The sequence below is a fragment of the Peromyscus leucopus genome, chromosome 23 (assembly GCF_004664715.2).
Source record: "Peromyscus leucopus breed LL Stock chromosome 23, UCI_PerLeu_2.1, whole genome shotgun sequence".
NCBI classification, from domain to species: Eukaryota; Metazoa; Chordata; class Mammalia; order Rodentia; family Cricetidae; genus Peromyscus; species Peromyscus leucopus.
The window spans coordinates 29,858,711-29,872,428 of record NC_051082.1 but is presented as its reverse complement, the minus strand read 5'-3'; the positions used below and the strand labels follow the sequence as shown (position 1 = coordinate 29,872,428).

The 13,718-nt window shown below is 47.6% G+C and overlaps 1 protein-coding gene across 2 annotated transcripts; it reads left to right on the top strand.

The window, feature by feature from the left end:
- The first annotated feature begins 5,588 nt into the window (after positions 1 to 5,588).
- Positions 5,589 to 13,403, top strand: Azgp1 (alpha-2-glycoprotein 1, zinc-binding). 2 transcript variants are annotated; one of them, XM_037198367.1, is made up of 4 exons: positions 5,589 to 5,724; positions 7,815 to 8,075; positions 11,075 to 11,215; positions 12,798 to 13,403. In XM_037198367.1, the coding sequence occupies exons 1-4, from the start codon at positions 5,664 to 5,666 to the stop codon at positions 13,118 to 13,120; spliced, it is 786 nt and encodes a 261-aa protein (XP_037054262.1). In that variant the 5' UTR covers positions 5,589 to 5,663; the 3' UTR covers positions 13,121 to 13,403. The 2 variants fall into 2 exon arrangements, with proteins under 2 accessions (XP_037054262.1, XP_028715477.1); XM_028859644.2 differs by having other exon boundaries at positions 5,590 to 5,724; positions 10,940 to 11,215.
- Positions 13,404 to 13,718: the final 315 nt, after the last annotated feature.

The window sequence follows — 13,718 nt, the reverse complement described above, 5'->3', positions numbered from 1 at the left end:
GAGGAAGAGGTGTTCAGGGACGGTCAGCAAAAGCTAAGTGGCAGAACACACAGAACTAGATACAACTTAACAAGCCTAGCCCTAGAAAAGATTCCCGGCTAGGCCTGGTCCTGTCATCATACAGAAATCTGGAAATTATTAGATTAAGCAAAATAGCCCAAATTCACAAAGACAAAGATGGTGTGTTCTCTCCAATATTCGGATCTTTGTGTATGTGTGTATTTATGTGGATGTTAGTGTTGGTATAGTTCATGAAACTAGAAAGGAAACCACGAGAGTGGAAAAAGATGTTTTGAGAAGAGAAGAGGGAGGTGAAAAAATGTGCGTGACCTGAAAGGGCAAAGGGAACCACTGGGCATGGGAGAGGTCAAGGAGTGGAGAGACAGAGTGGAGAGGGTGAAGGATCGACGGAAGCAAATTATGTGATAAAATGTCAAAATGAACCATATTGCTTTATATGCTTATATCAAAAAATTAAGAAGTTAGGGAAATGCCTCCATTGGTAAAGTGCTTGCCATGCAAGTTTGAGGACCTGAGTTCAGATCCCCCACCCCTCCACAAAAAGCTAAACTTGGCAGTGAACACCTATAGACCCAGCACCGAGGAGGAAAACACAGGAGGATTCCTGGGACTCACTCACCAGTCAGACTAGCCCTGAGGTGGGGTCAGTGAGAGAGACCGTGTCTCAAAAAATAAGATGGAAAGGGATTGTTATCAACCTCTGACCTACAAACACACACACACACACACACACACACGCACACGCACACGCACACACACGCACGCACACGCATGCACGCACACGCACGCACACGCACACACATGCATGCACGCACACGCTCACACATGCACACTAAGTAAGCAGGGCTGAGGCTGAGGAGATGGCTCAGAGGTTAAGAGTGTTTATTGTGTGAGCATGAGGACTTGAGTCTGAATCCCCAGCACCCACAGGAAAAACTAAGAGTGGTTATGCATTCTTGTCACCTCAACACTGTAGCTTCAACACCCACTGGGTGGAGAGAAAAAGATCTGGGCTTGCTGACCTGGCTTCAGGTTCTCAGGGGAATGTGGCAGGGAGTGATAAGGCAGGGCACCCAACAGTCTCCTCTGATCTCTGCACACATACACAGGCATGAGCACCTGCACATGTGTGCACCTACACAACACACACACACACACACACACACACACACACTCCTGCCTCTACTTCCCCAACGTGCACACCCATACTCAGTTCTGTACAGTGCAGGTGTGGGAGACAGTACCCAGGGCCAAGCACTCTACCAACTTAGCCATATCCCCAGCTCCAGCGATTTTACAAATGTTTAAGGGGAAAAGCCATAGTTTTTAAAGCCTGCCGGATTTCAAACTCTGCTGCAACTGGAGCCGGGGAGAACTGGGCTAGAAAGGAGTGAAGGGATGTCAGACGGTTCCTTTCCCGATCAGGTCCAACCCAATCCCTTGGAGGAGGCTAAAAGGTGGCTTTAAGGGTGGATGCCGCAGGGACAGTAAAATGCGTCTAATAAAGCCGCACCAGAGGTCCAAGAGGAATCCAGGGTTCAGGCTCTGCTCTTCCCACACTGAGCAGAGCCCAGTGTGGAAGTCTTGAAACCCCAGGACCAAATGCCTCTATGACATGTTTTTTTGGACAGACATCCGGGGATCCAGCAAAGCCTGGTGGTGTAGGCCTCTAACCCAGCTGCTGGGGCAGGGGGGCGGGGTGAGTGCAAGCTGGAGACTAGCCTGAGCTACATAAGCCTCAAAATAAAAAGGAGACGAGGAGGAAAAGGAAAAGAAAGTACAAGAGGAAGGTGGTGGGGAAGAGGAGGGGGGAAGGAGAAATCAAAGAAGGAGGAGTGGAGAAGAGGGGAGGGAAGGGAGAGGGGAACGGAGGTGATCAAGAGGAGGAAGGAAGGGGAGGAGAAAGACGTTAGGGATGTAACTCAGTGGCAGAGGGCGCCTGCCTAGATTGCTCCATCCGAATGGCCGGGCTTGGAAAAGTTCTGCAATCATCTAAGGTTATTCTCCAAAATGTAAAGTCAGAAAGCATAAATCCGGACAAAAGTACGTCCCTGCACCACCCGCACGTCCCAATAGAGGCCTTTGCCGGCTGGCGGGTGCATCCTGAGAGCATCAGTTGAGGTAAATTACACCGCAGTGTTCTTGCTCTCGGGCCTTGCGAGTTGTCCAGGTCCCAGCCAGGATATAGCGCCACCTAGCGACCACTTGGGGCAGTTACAGTGGAATTTAATTTTGTGCTCCTTCCCTAGCGGTTATAGCAAGCCCTCAGCCAAGGCCGTATTGTCTTTAATTATTTTTGAAATTTCTCCCTTCATTTAAATGTGCGGGGTTTGGGGGTTGGGGGGGGGGAGGCGCTTGACCAACCCTAATCCCACCGCTCCATCACAGGTGAGTTGGTTGACTCAAGTCGAAACTTTTTCCACCTGCCGGACCCCCAATGCCTACAGAAGGTGAGCAATGGGGGGCAAAGGATCGTCCCCTAGTGTGGGTGCTCCTCAGGGTCCGGAATTACGAACCAGTAAATTAACCTGCTGCTGTTTGCAGAACACCTCAAAGACAGGAGAACTATGGGTAAGAAAGACCTACAGACTGAGACATCTACTGCAACACGGGCGTCTTTCTTGGCCTAAGTTCCCTTAGGCCCCTAAAGTTCTAACAATGTCTCTCTGAGGCCAGATGAACACTGGAAAGATTTATGTTGCCGTCTAGAAATATCGGTCTTGGTGAAATCACGTGCTTGCAGACAGCAGTAAGGACACCGGCTCTTTTTGCGAAGGGAGTCAGCATCTTGTCCCCTGGGAAAACTCCACTGCAAACCATTCTCTGAGAAATGACCTGGATGAAGAACAGACAGGGTCTTGCATTCATGTATGGGTGTGAATGTGTGGGTGTGGTGTTATGAGTGTATACGCTCATGTGTGCAGGTGTGCTCACCCATGCAGGCGTTTGTGGAAGCCTGAGGTCAACTTCAGACTGTCTCCCTCAGTCACTGCTCCACCTTAGAGCCTGTTTTGTTGGGAGCAATAGGGTCTTACTGTGCAGCCCTGGCTGGCCTATCACTTGCTATGTAGAGCAGGCTGGCCTCAAACTCAGAGATCTGCCTGCCTCTGCCTCCCAGTGCCAGCTTAAAGGTGTGTGTGCCACCAGGCCTGGCTCCTTGCTTGTTTTTAAGCCAAGGCCTGTCACTGAACCAGGAGCTGGCCAGCTAACCTGGCTGCCTACAAAGCCTCCAACAGCCCCTACCCACCCATTTCCATGGTGGTCCTGACTCTGCCCCCTAGTGCTGGATCACAGCACTTTATATGGGTGCTGGGAATCTGAACTCAGGTTCCCAAGTACTACCCACTGAGCCATCCCTCCAGCCCCAGTTGCTGCATTCTTGAGACAGCCAGCAAAAACATGCATCGAGCATAATACTACAGCAAACTGCCTCCTCCTCACACGTCCACTCTTGAGCTGGGTGCGTCCGTTATCTACATGGGTGGAGGAGGGGATGGCAAGTCGATTGTTCCCATTGATTGAAGCAGGGTTGCATCAGAATGTTACCAAAGCTTTGATGACTCTTTCCAGTGGTCCACAGTTAAGTTCTGCAGGGGACACACTGGCCAACACCAACCTCCAACTCTGTTCCGATGTATGAGGTGTGGCAGAAGGCTTCTGAGCTGAGATTTACAGAGGAGATCTCAGTGTGATCTCCAAGGAACAGGATGAAGTGTGCTTCTTGCTGACCCTGGAGAGCTGCGGGTGGCCCATTAGGTGATGGAGCCAAAGTCTAGGCACTGTGGTTTGTTCTGCTTCTGAAGTGCCTTAGCCAAGGCTGGAGAGTAGGAAGGATGGGTTCTCTCCCAGCTTAGCTGCAGAGCAGGTGGACATGTGGCCCGGAAAGATGCATAAAAGCATAGACTGTCATCTGGGGAGACAGCTGTCAGTAAAGTGCTTGATATGTAGATATTAGGACCCAAATTCAAGCAAGCAGCACATATTTGTAATCCCAGGACTGGGGAGGCAGAGACAGGGGGATACCTGGGCTTGCTGGCTAGTCAGTCAAGACAAACCTGTGAGGTTCAGGCTCAGTGAGAGATCCTATCTCAATATAAAGTGGGGAGTAACTGAGGCAGACACAAGACATCAGCTCTGGCCCCCACACAAATGCATATGCACATGTACAACACACACACACACACACACACACACACACACACACACAGCATGCAGTCCCCAGCAGCCCAGACGTGGTAACCAGACATCCTCCTGAAATAAACAGCCATGCAGGCAAGCTAGTGAAAGCAAACAGTAAAGGAACAATGCTTGCAACATCCATAAAGGTCAATAGCAAAAAAAAAAAAAAAAAGCAAGTTTCATGGTGCTTGTGGTATCCACTGGTGGGGAGGAATAGCGTTCACTTGTCTTCAGCCCCAGCCCTGGATTCCAGAAGAAATCCTGACTCATACTTAAAAGATAACTAAGGCACACAGCACCAAAGTTTGCTTTATTGGTGACAGGTCATGGATAAGGAAAAGACAATTTCTCAAAGGAAAAAAAAATAAATGGTGGAGACTACTGCTGGCAAAGATCACCCTGGAAAAAAAAAACAGACCACCCCGAAAAGAGCTGCAGGTGTGAGGCTTTTAAAGGGATTTGTCGGGAGGCATTTAGACAGGAGGGTGCCAAGGTAGTTATGGATTCCAGGATAGTTAGGAACTCATTCACTCCCTCCCTCCTCCCTCCCTTGTGGCTGCGTTCCTGCTGAGCTGCACCTGGCCTGGCTCCAGAGAGCAGCACCTAGCCCTAATCCTTCCTTTGTTTCCCTTGTTGCCCTCTCTGTGAATCCTGTCTCGGAGTTTCCCAATGATACCATATGAAGGCCACCTTTGGTGGCTTTCTCACCTTCGTAGTAAAGTTAGTGGGAGACTACACTATTCAGCCATGTGACTTATAAATTAGTGGTCTTTAACGTCAACTAAAGGGCTGAGATGTAGTTCAGTTGGCAGAGTGCTTGACTAGCATGCGCAAAGTCCCAGGTTCCATTCCCAGAACCACAAAAAGCAAGTGTAGCATCTCGTGTCTGTAATCCCAGGGCTTGGAACATAGAAGCATTAGAATCATTGTCAACCACGTAGGAAGTTGAAGGTCAGCTCAGGATACGTGAGATCCTGTCTTGATCAGTCAATGAAGTCTACTTGAAGCAAGGGAACCTGGAGGGTGTGTTTAGGTTTTCCCTTGAATTGCCCACACTTTTGCAGAAGGAAGAATTCATTCTTACAACATGGTCTTAGCAACACCCAAATCCCCCTGCTGACACCAGGGTAGGGGATGTCACCGTATACTGTAAGAATGGCACACCTTCCAATGGCACACCTGCTACACACACCTCCACCCCACTGGTGTTCTTTCATCTGAGGGACACACAAGGTCTCCGTCCTTAGGCTGGCTTTCTCAGCTTTCAGCAGCTCCTGTGTGTGAAGCCTGTGACCACACCTCTGCCCAGCCGGTTTGTACGTCTGTCTTCAACACTGTCTGAGGAGGAATTCCTCTAAGCTTTCTCATTGGCTGTGGAATCACCTCCCCTTGGCAGGATGCCAGGCCTCGCGGAATGAGCCATGTTCGCTGTGTAGACTCTCCTTCCGGGCACTGTAGTAGCAATGGTGCCTGTCCTGCTGTCCCTGCCTCTCCTTCTGGGTCCTGCAGTCCTTCAGGAGACTGGTGAGTGGGCAAAACAGAGGAAGACTGGGGGAGAAATAAGGGGAAGGCAGAGAACAGAATGCTGGGCCATAAGAAGGATCCCTCGTGCACCTGGGATTCCCATACGTGCAGTGGTAACGGGTTTGCAAAGTTGCCCGTTAACCTAGATCACCCTTGTAGAAGCATTCTGGAAGTCACTGGACTTGTGTTAAATAAGACCTTAAGGAACATGAATCTGAGGGCTAGTGGTGTAGCTCAGTTGATAGGGTGCCTGCTGTGTATGCATGAAGCCTGGGGTTCACTACCCCAGCACCACACAAATCATGTATCTCATTCCTGTCATCCCAGCACATGGGAGCTGGAAGCAGGAGAATCAGGGCTGGGGAGGTGGTTCAGTATGATCTTGAGGACTCGAGTTCAGATCCCTAGGACCCATGGAAATCCAGATGTGGTCACATCTGTCTACAATCTCAGCTTTCCTATGGCAAGGCACCAGAAGCCCACAGGCCAGCTAACACCCATGAGCACACCCACCCACGCAGACACACAAAAGACTTTTCACATGGGAAAAGTATACCCAGAGAGGCAAAGTGACCTGCCGAGAGTCAGGCAGTGGAACTGAATATGGACCTGACGAGTTTCCTCTACTCTCTCCTCCCCCTCTTCCACTTGTCTGACTCTGAGGGAAAAAGGAAAAGATCCCAGGAGAAAAATACAGAGGCAGGCTAGAAGCGAGGAAACCAGGACCTTCCTCCACAGTGAGATGAGGCAGCGGGGAACCAGTGAGATCCACAGTCAGTTCCAGGACAGGGAATGAGGCTATTCACTGCACACAAACTTTTGGATAAAGATTTCAAACTGCACCAGTTCAAAAACTTAGTACATTCCCAGAATGTTACATAGTTATTTATGTCTGTTTTATAAGGTGCTGTGTTTAGAATGTTAAGTATGTTCTAAAGGGGCCATAGAGAGGGCTCAGCGCTTGTTGCTCTTGCACAGGACCTGTAGTTTAGTTCCCAGAATCCACCTGGTAGTTTATAACTGCCTGTAACGCTAGCCCCAAGAGATCTGACACCCTTTTCTGCCCTCTTTGCATACTGCACACATGTGCAGTGTATATAATTTTTAAATAAATATTTTTAATGTTAAGTATATTCTATACCAAAAATATGAATTAGTAAGGGGCCTCTAGAGAACAGAACTAATGGGTTAGATATACGGGTGGACGGATGGATGGATGGATGGATGGATGGATGGATGGATGGATGGATGGATGGATGCAAAGATATAAACAGGGATAGGTAAATAGATGATGGTTGAATGAATAGATAGATGGGAAGATATAGACAGGTAATGGGTACATGGATGAATATATGATTGATAGATAGATAGATAGATAGATAGATAGATAGATAGATAGATGATAGATAGACAGACAGACTGACAGGTAGAGGCAGATCCCTAGAGTTCATTTATGGCCTAACCTGCCTGAACTGAAGAACTCCAGATCCAGTGAGAGACCCCATCTCAAAAAAATAAGATGTCAGACCAGAGACATGGCTCAGAAGTAATAGTACTTACCACCAAGCCAGATAACTAAGTTTGATCCCTAGGACCCACATGATAGAGAGAACCAACTCCTACAAACTGTCCTCCGACTGCTACACACACAGTGGTATGTGCATGTTTGTGCATGCACAAGTCACACACACACACACACACACACACACACACACACACACACAATTTTTAAAAAAAGATGGAAAGCTATAAAGGAAGACATACCAACTTAACCTCTGACCTCTACATCATGCACACGTGCTCGCACCCACAAGAACACATACATATCACACACACACACACACACACACACACACACACAATTTTATATGTGAACTAGAGTGTAGACAACACAGAACAGTTTCTGACATGGCATCCCCAGGAGAAATGGCGCCCTTCACATGAGTGAACCTCCCACAGTGTGAGGCAGCGGCAGTAAAAGCAGAGGAGGCGAAGCTCCACGGCCGGCCCTCCCTCCTGGGGCCCTGCCGCTCCCCATTGGGCCTCCTGGGCATGAACCCCACCCCTCAGAATCTTCTTCTCTTCCGCAGGGCCTTATTCTCTGATCTTCCTCTACACCGGCTTGTCCAGGCCCAGCAAAGGCATCCCCAGGTTTCAAGCCACCGCGTTTCTCAATGACCAGGCCTTCTTCCACTACGACAGCAACAGCAGGAAGGCGGAGCCTGTGGGGCCGTGGAGCCAGGTAGAAGGAATGGAGGACTGGGAGAAGGAGAGCCAGCTTCAGAGGGCCAGGGAGGAGATCTTCCTCGTGACCCTGAAAGACATCATGGACTATTACAAGGACAGTGCAGGTCAGTAAGCTATTACAGACCAATGAGGTGGAGTGCTTTACCTGAGGCAGCCCCATGAATATGACTGGAAAAGATTCCCCAGGCTGGAACTAGACACACACACACAGGCAGAGGGGTGGGGGGGAAGCAGTAAGCACAGATAGACGTGCACAGGTTCATCCAACCCCCCTCCCCCACCCCACCCCCCACCTCCACCCCGAGCGTGCGCACCCCCACACTCACATTGATCTCCTCCTTCCCCATGGCTTCTTTTATTTTCACTCCAGACCTTAGCCCCTAAAGGAAGTGATATCAGAGTCACTTCTTACCCAGGGACCACCGACCTTTCAGCTCGAGAAGGTATCAGATTCAACCCTATCCAGGTGGAGAACAATAAAGGAACATCCCAGCACTCTGTGGGCTCTGAGTGTGCATGCACACTTACATGCACTTACACTAAACACACACACACACCCCACAATTATCTAATTAGTAAGAAGAAGGTAACAGTAATTTACATTTACTGAGCACTTGCTCTGTGCCAGGCCCAGGTATGAACACATTTAATGCTCAGCATCTTCAAAGATTATTATTACTATTGTCATTTCGAGGATTTTTTTAAGTGTTTCACTTAAGCTTAATCATATTTCATAGTTCACTTAACAAGGCAGATGGGCAGACCAGGGGAAGATCTGGAATTAAACCCAGACAGCTTAAGAGCTTTTTGAACCTGTGCCAACTCAGGACTGGGTCAACATCCGCTGTTGTAATCAGACTGACCTGTGCTAGGCAGGCCACTTTGTGTAAGGTCACAGTGGTTCATGGGCTTTAGAGGTCTGGAGTAAACACCAGGGATGGTGGCTTATCAGTAATCTCAGCATCCGGAAAGCAAAGACAGGGGGATTGCCATGAGTTTGTGCCAGCCTGGACTATGTAATGAAATCCAAGCCAGCCTGGGCTATAAAGTGAGACCCTATGGAGTACCTAGGGTCCAGGGGCTCAGATAAGTCCAGCGTGGGATCTGAGGGGGGGATAATCTACGTACACTATGTTCTTATGTCTGTTAACTTTATTCCTCTAAGACAAAATTCTATCAATTCAGCTATAGCTCCACCAGGCATTCAAGGCAAGAATAACTCTAGACATACCAAGCTCTTTATCCATCTACTTTATTTCTCTGTGATGAAATCCTGTCTCCATAACTACATTATCCCACTCAGAGCCCTGCTAATGACTAACTCCTATGCTTCCAGCCTCATCTTCGTCCTCTGTATCCTCTTTCTCCATCTCTGCTACTCTCTACTCCTGGCACTCAGAAAACTCTAGCCGAGATCTGCTTACCCTCTACGGAACCTCTGTCTTCCTCTCTTCTCTCTCACCATGCTGTTCTGTCTCTGTCTACAGAAAATGCCTGCCTTTTCTTTCCCTGGGCATGTGGTTCCCTGCCTCCTCAGGAATGTTGTTTTACCTCTCACCTTGATATGAAAAAACCTCTTTTGATGCTTTGGAGAATCACTAGGCCTCCTCAAGGCAAGGGATGGTCTGAGCTTCATTAGCACAGGAAACAAAGCTAGGCATCTCCCACCAGCTTATCTCCTAAACTCAGCAGGGCAGTTAGTAACTTAGTAGGTTCAGCAGGTCTGGGGAGTTGAACTATTTACCAATTGGTCTGGGCATAAAAGGATTTAATAGCAGAAGACAGCTGGAGGCACTAGAACAGTAAGGATGTTCTCTTGCTGGAATATTAAACACTGGGTAACACCAAACATTCATAATAAATGGCTTGCCTTTTGACAGACCCTTGGCTGGTCAAAGTTCAGCTTTAATACACAGGTGAATCTCTATGATATATTCTTGCAGCCCACAATAAACAAACAATAAACAAATAAGATACTAACCACTGAAAAGAGGGAAGTGATCCAAAATTATGTATAGAGTAATTATTTGAATGCAAAATAGAAAGTGACGTGTAGAAATTCCTATAATCTGTAAGAAACCACAAATAATTCCTATATTTAACTTGGAAATGCAGTTCAGTGTGACTGTGTTTAATTCTGAAGAATTCACCATCCATTAAAACACATACGTTTGTTAGATGAGACAATGAAAAAGGCTTGAAATCTGAGTGCTTGCCTAGCACACAAGAGGTCCTGGGTTCAGTCCCCAGCACCACATAAAACTGGGTATGGTGTCACACATCTGTAAACCCAGCACTAGTAAAATGAAGACAAAAGGGTCAGGAGTTCAAAGTCACCCAGAGTATCTGATCCTGTTAGAAAGAAATAGACTTGGAATCTGTCCATAATCATGAAATTCTCCCACTATAAAGAATGCATTTCCTCTCAGAGAGGCCTGAAACACCCAGCCAAGTAGTTTCTTCCTCTGCTGTGTGCCTGGTTAGTAACTTGTAAACGGACATTTCTTTCCCACATGTCAATTCCCAAATAACCACTCAGAGGCTTATACTAATTACAGAATGCCTGGCCATTAGCTCGGGCTTATTATTAACTAGCTCTTTTTACATTTGAATTAACCCATTTCTATTAATTTATGTATTGCCACATGGTCTGTGGCTTTACTGGTCCTCTGGCATATTGTTTCTTAGGTGGTTCACTGGCATCTCTCTTGCTCCCTTCTTCATCCCCTCCTTAGTTTGGTTTTTCCACCTAACCTTATCCTGCCTGGCTACTGGCCAAGCAGATTCTTTATTAACCAATGAGAGTAATACATATTCACAGCGTACAGAAGGATCATCCCACAGCAGTAACCTGTTTGCCAAGATAAAGAATTGAGTGTTTAGATTCCCAAGTATGTAGGAATGAAAGTCGCTCAGCCGGAGTTGGCACCCATCTGACTGACTCCCTGTGGGGTCGGGGAGGCTTCAGGGTCTCACACCTTCCAGGGAATGTTCGGTTGTGAGCTATTGAATAACAGAAGCAATGGAGCATTCTGGAGGTATGCCTATGATGGACAGGATTTCATCGAATTCAACAAAGAAATCCCAGCCTGGATCCCCTTAGTCCCAGCAGCTGAGAACACCAAGCTGAAGTGGGAGGCAGAAAAAGTCTACACACAGCGAGCCAAGGCATACCTAGAGGAGGAGTGCCCCACAATGCTGAAGAGGTACCTGAACTACAGCAGATCTCACCTGGACCGAAAAGGTATGCACTGCTTTTATGATCTGCTCCAAGTACTAAACTGAACCAAAGTGATCTCAGGCTCAGGGGACCATGGCAGGTTGTCCCATCAACCCCTATTAGTCCCTTAATCCCCAGCTTTCATTTACTAGGATTCGTTCCTTCTGAAAACATGATGTGAGAGCCAAAAGGAATGTTCATCAAAAAAGTGGAAAGAACTAGGAATTACAGCTCAGTGGTAGAGCCCCTGCCTAGAATCCCCAGTGAGGGCTGGGGTGTGGCTCAGTGGCAGAGCACCTGCCTAGAATCCCCCAGTGAGGGGCTGGGGTGTGGCTCAGTGGTAGAGCACCTACCTAGCATGTACAAGAGTCTGGATTCAATCTTAAATACACATACACACACACACACACACACACACACACACACACACACACACGTCATGAACAAAACTGGCTTAATGGCAGGGTTCCCTAAATAATCCTTGCTTTGCATCACATGCTGTAATCCCAGCACTCAGAAGGTTAAGGCTAGAGAGTATTGCCATGAGTTCAGGACCTGCCTACATGACAAGTACCAGGAAAGCTATACCCTGTCTCTGAAAGGGGTGGGAGGGACAGAGAAAGAAAGAACTGGGATTTAGCTTCAATTGGCACTCAAATTCCACATTTCGGATTTCAAACTCCATAGCAGTTCCTTGATACAATGATGCCTCTCGTCTTGTTTGTAGTGAGGAGGTAGGTGTGTAAAACGTCTGGCTAGGAAGGAAGAACAAACAGGAGCAGAATCAAGTGCCACACACTGAGACATCACTGGAGAAAAGGGGAAACGACTATTTAGAATATGAAACAGCTTAATGGGCAGAGATGTAGACAGAAGGGAGGAGCTGGGCCGAGGTGGGGGTGGGGCTATAAAACACACTCAAGACACTCAGAATCTGGGCATGGTAGTACATGCCAGTAATCCTAGCACTTGGGGCAGGAATGTTGCAAATTCAAGACCAGCCTGAGCTACGTAGTGAGGTCCTGTCTCTATGTTTTGTTCTCTCTCTCTCTGTGTATGATGTGTGTATTATGTATTATGTATGCATACATGTATGTATAAGGGTGCATGTGTGGAAAATTGGAAGAGAGCCTCAGCTGTTGGTTCCCACCTTCTACCTTGTTTGAGACACCAGGCTAGCCTGCCAACCAGCTTCCAGGTATTCCCCTGTCTCTGTTACCCATCACCATATATGAGTTCCAGGGACAGAGACATGCATGACTGCATCCAACTTTTACTTGTGTTCTGGAGATCCAAGCTCAGATCATCATGTTTATGCAGCCAGCCCTTTACCCACTGAGCCATCTCCCCAACCCTGTCTCAACTGACGTCTGCTGCCAACTGAAGTCAATACACCACAGCATGAGGCAGGGATTGAGAGAGTAGCTGTGGACATATTACATAACCCAGCAGGGAAGGCTTCAGGGAAACCTCAGACCTTCCTGAGCTTCACAAAGGTCTCTTGGGGGTGTCAGATCAGATGGTCATCCAGGGAGTTAGGAATGAAAGCATGGAAGGAAAAAGTCCACCTTAAAACTCTCAACATCCACACTTGATCCCTCCACAGATCCTCCCACTGTGACAATCACCAGCCGTGCAGCCCCAGGAAGAAACAGGACATTCAAATGCCTGGCCTATGACTTCTACCCACAAGGAATTAGTCTGCACTGGAACCGGGCTGGCAAGATGCTGGCATCCAAATCAGGACGTGTTTTTCCCAATGGAAACGGCACCTACCTGGCCTGGGTGGAGGTGGAAGTCCCTCCTCAGGACAAAGACCCCTACTTCTGCCACATAGAGCACAGTGGACTGTCCCAGTCACTCTCAGTGCAGTGGGATGATACAAAGAAAGCAAAAGCTGAAAGCAACCCAGCAACTCAGTCTCAATAAGTTACTCTTTCTGCGTGACATGAGAGAGTTGAGCTTCAGAAGTCAATGTCACCCACAAGGACTTCCATGGGCAGCTGTTCGACAGCTAACAAGAATCCAAGAAACAGGCGTGGAGACAGAAGACTTGAACACCAAGCGCTGGGTACACATTCAATGTCAAATCACCTGGCCTTGTAAAACTCCTCACTGATTAATCTGTAAGCCCTCACAACCCCTCATGCCTAGTACTGCATAGAAAGGCATTTTAACCTTGGAGATGCTATAAAAGTGTGAGTTGATTTTATCATGTGTCCTGTATAGTTGTTTTGTTTTTTGATTTTTGTTTTTCAAACTCTTTAGGGACCCACCATCCAGCTCCCAAATAAATACATGGAGAATTATTCTTACTTATCAATGCCTGGTCTTAGCTTGGCTTGTTTCTAGCCAGCTTTTCTAACTTAATGTGTTTCTCTTCTTCTACATTTTGCCTCTGGGCTTTTTACTTTTCTTTATTCTATATATTGAATCATAAATATAACTAATCTTATCAATAAAAACCTGAGATGAGAGTAGGAGAGCAGCCACAGTCGCTTCCTTCCTCTTTGGTTCCTCCAGTCCA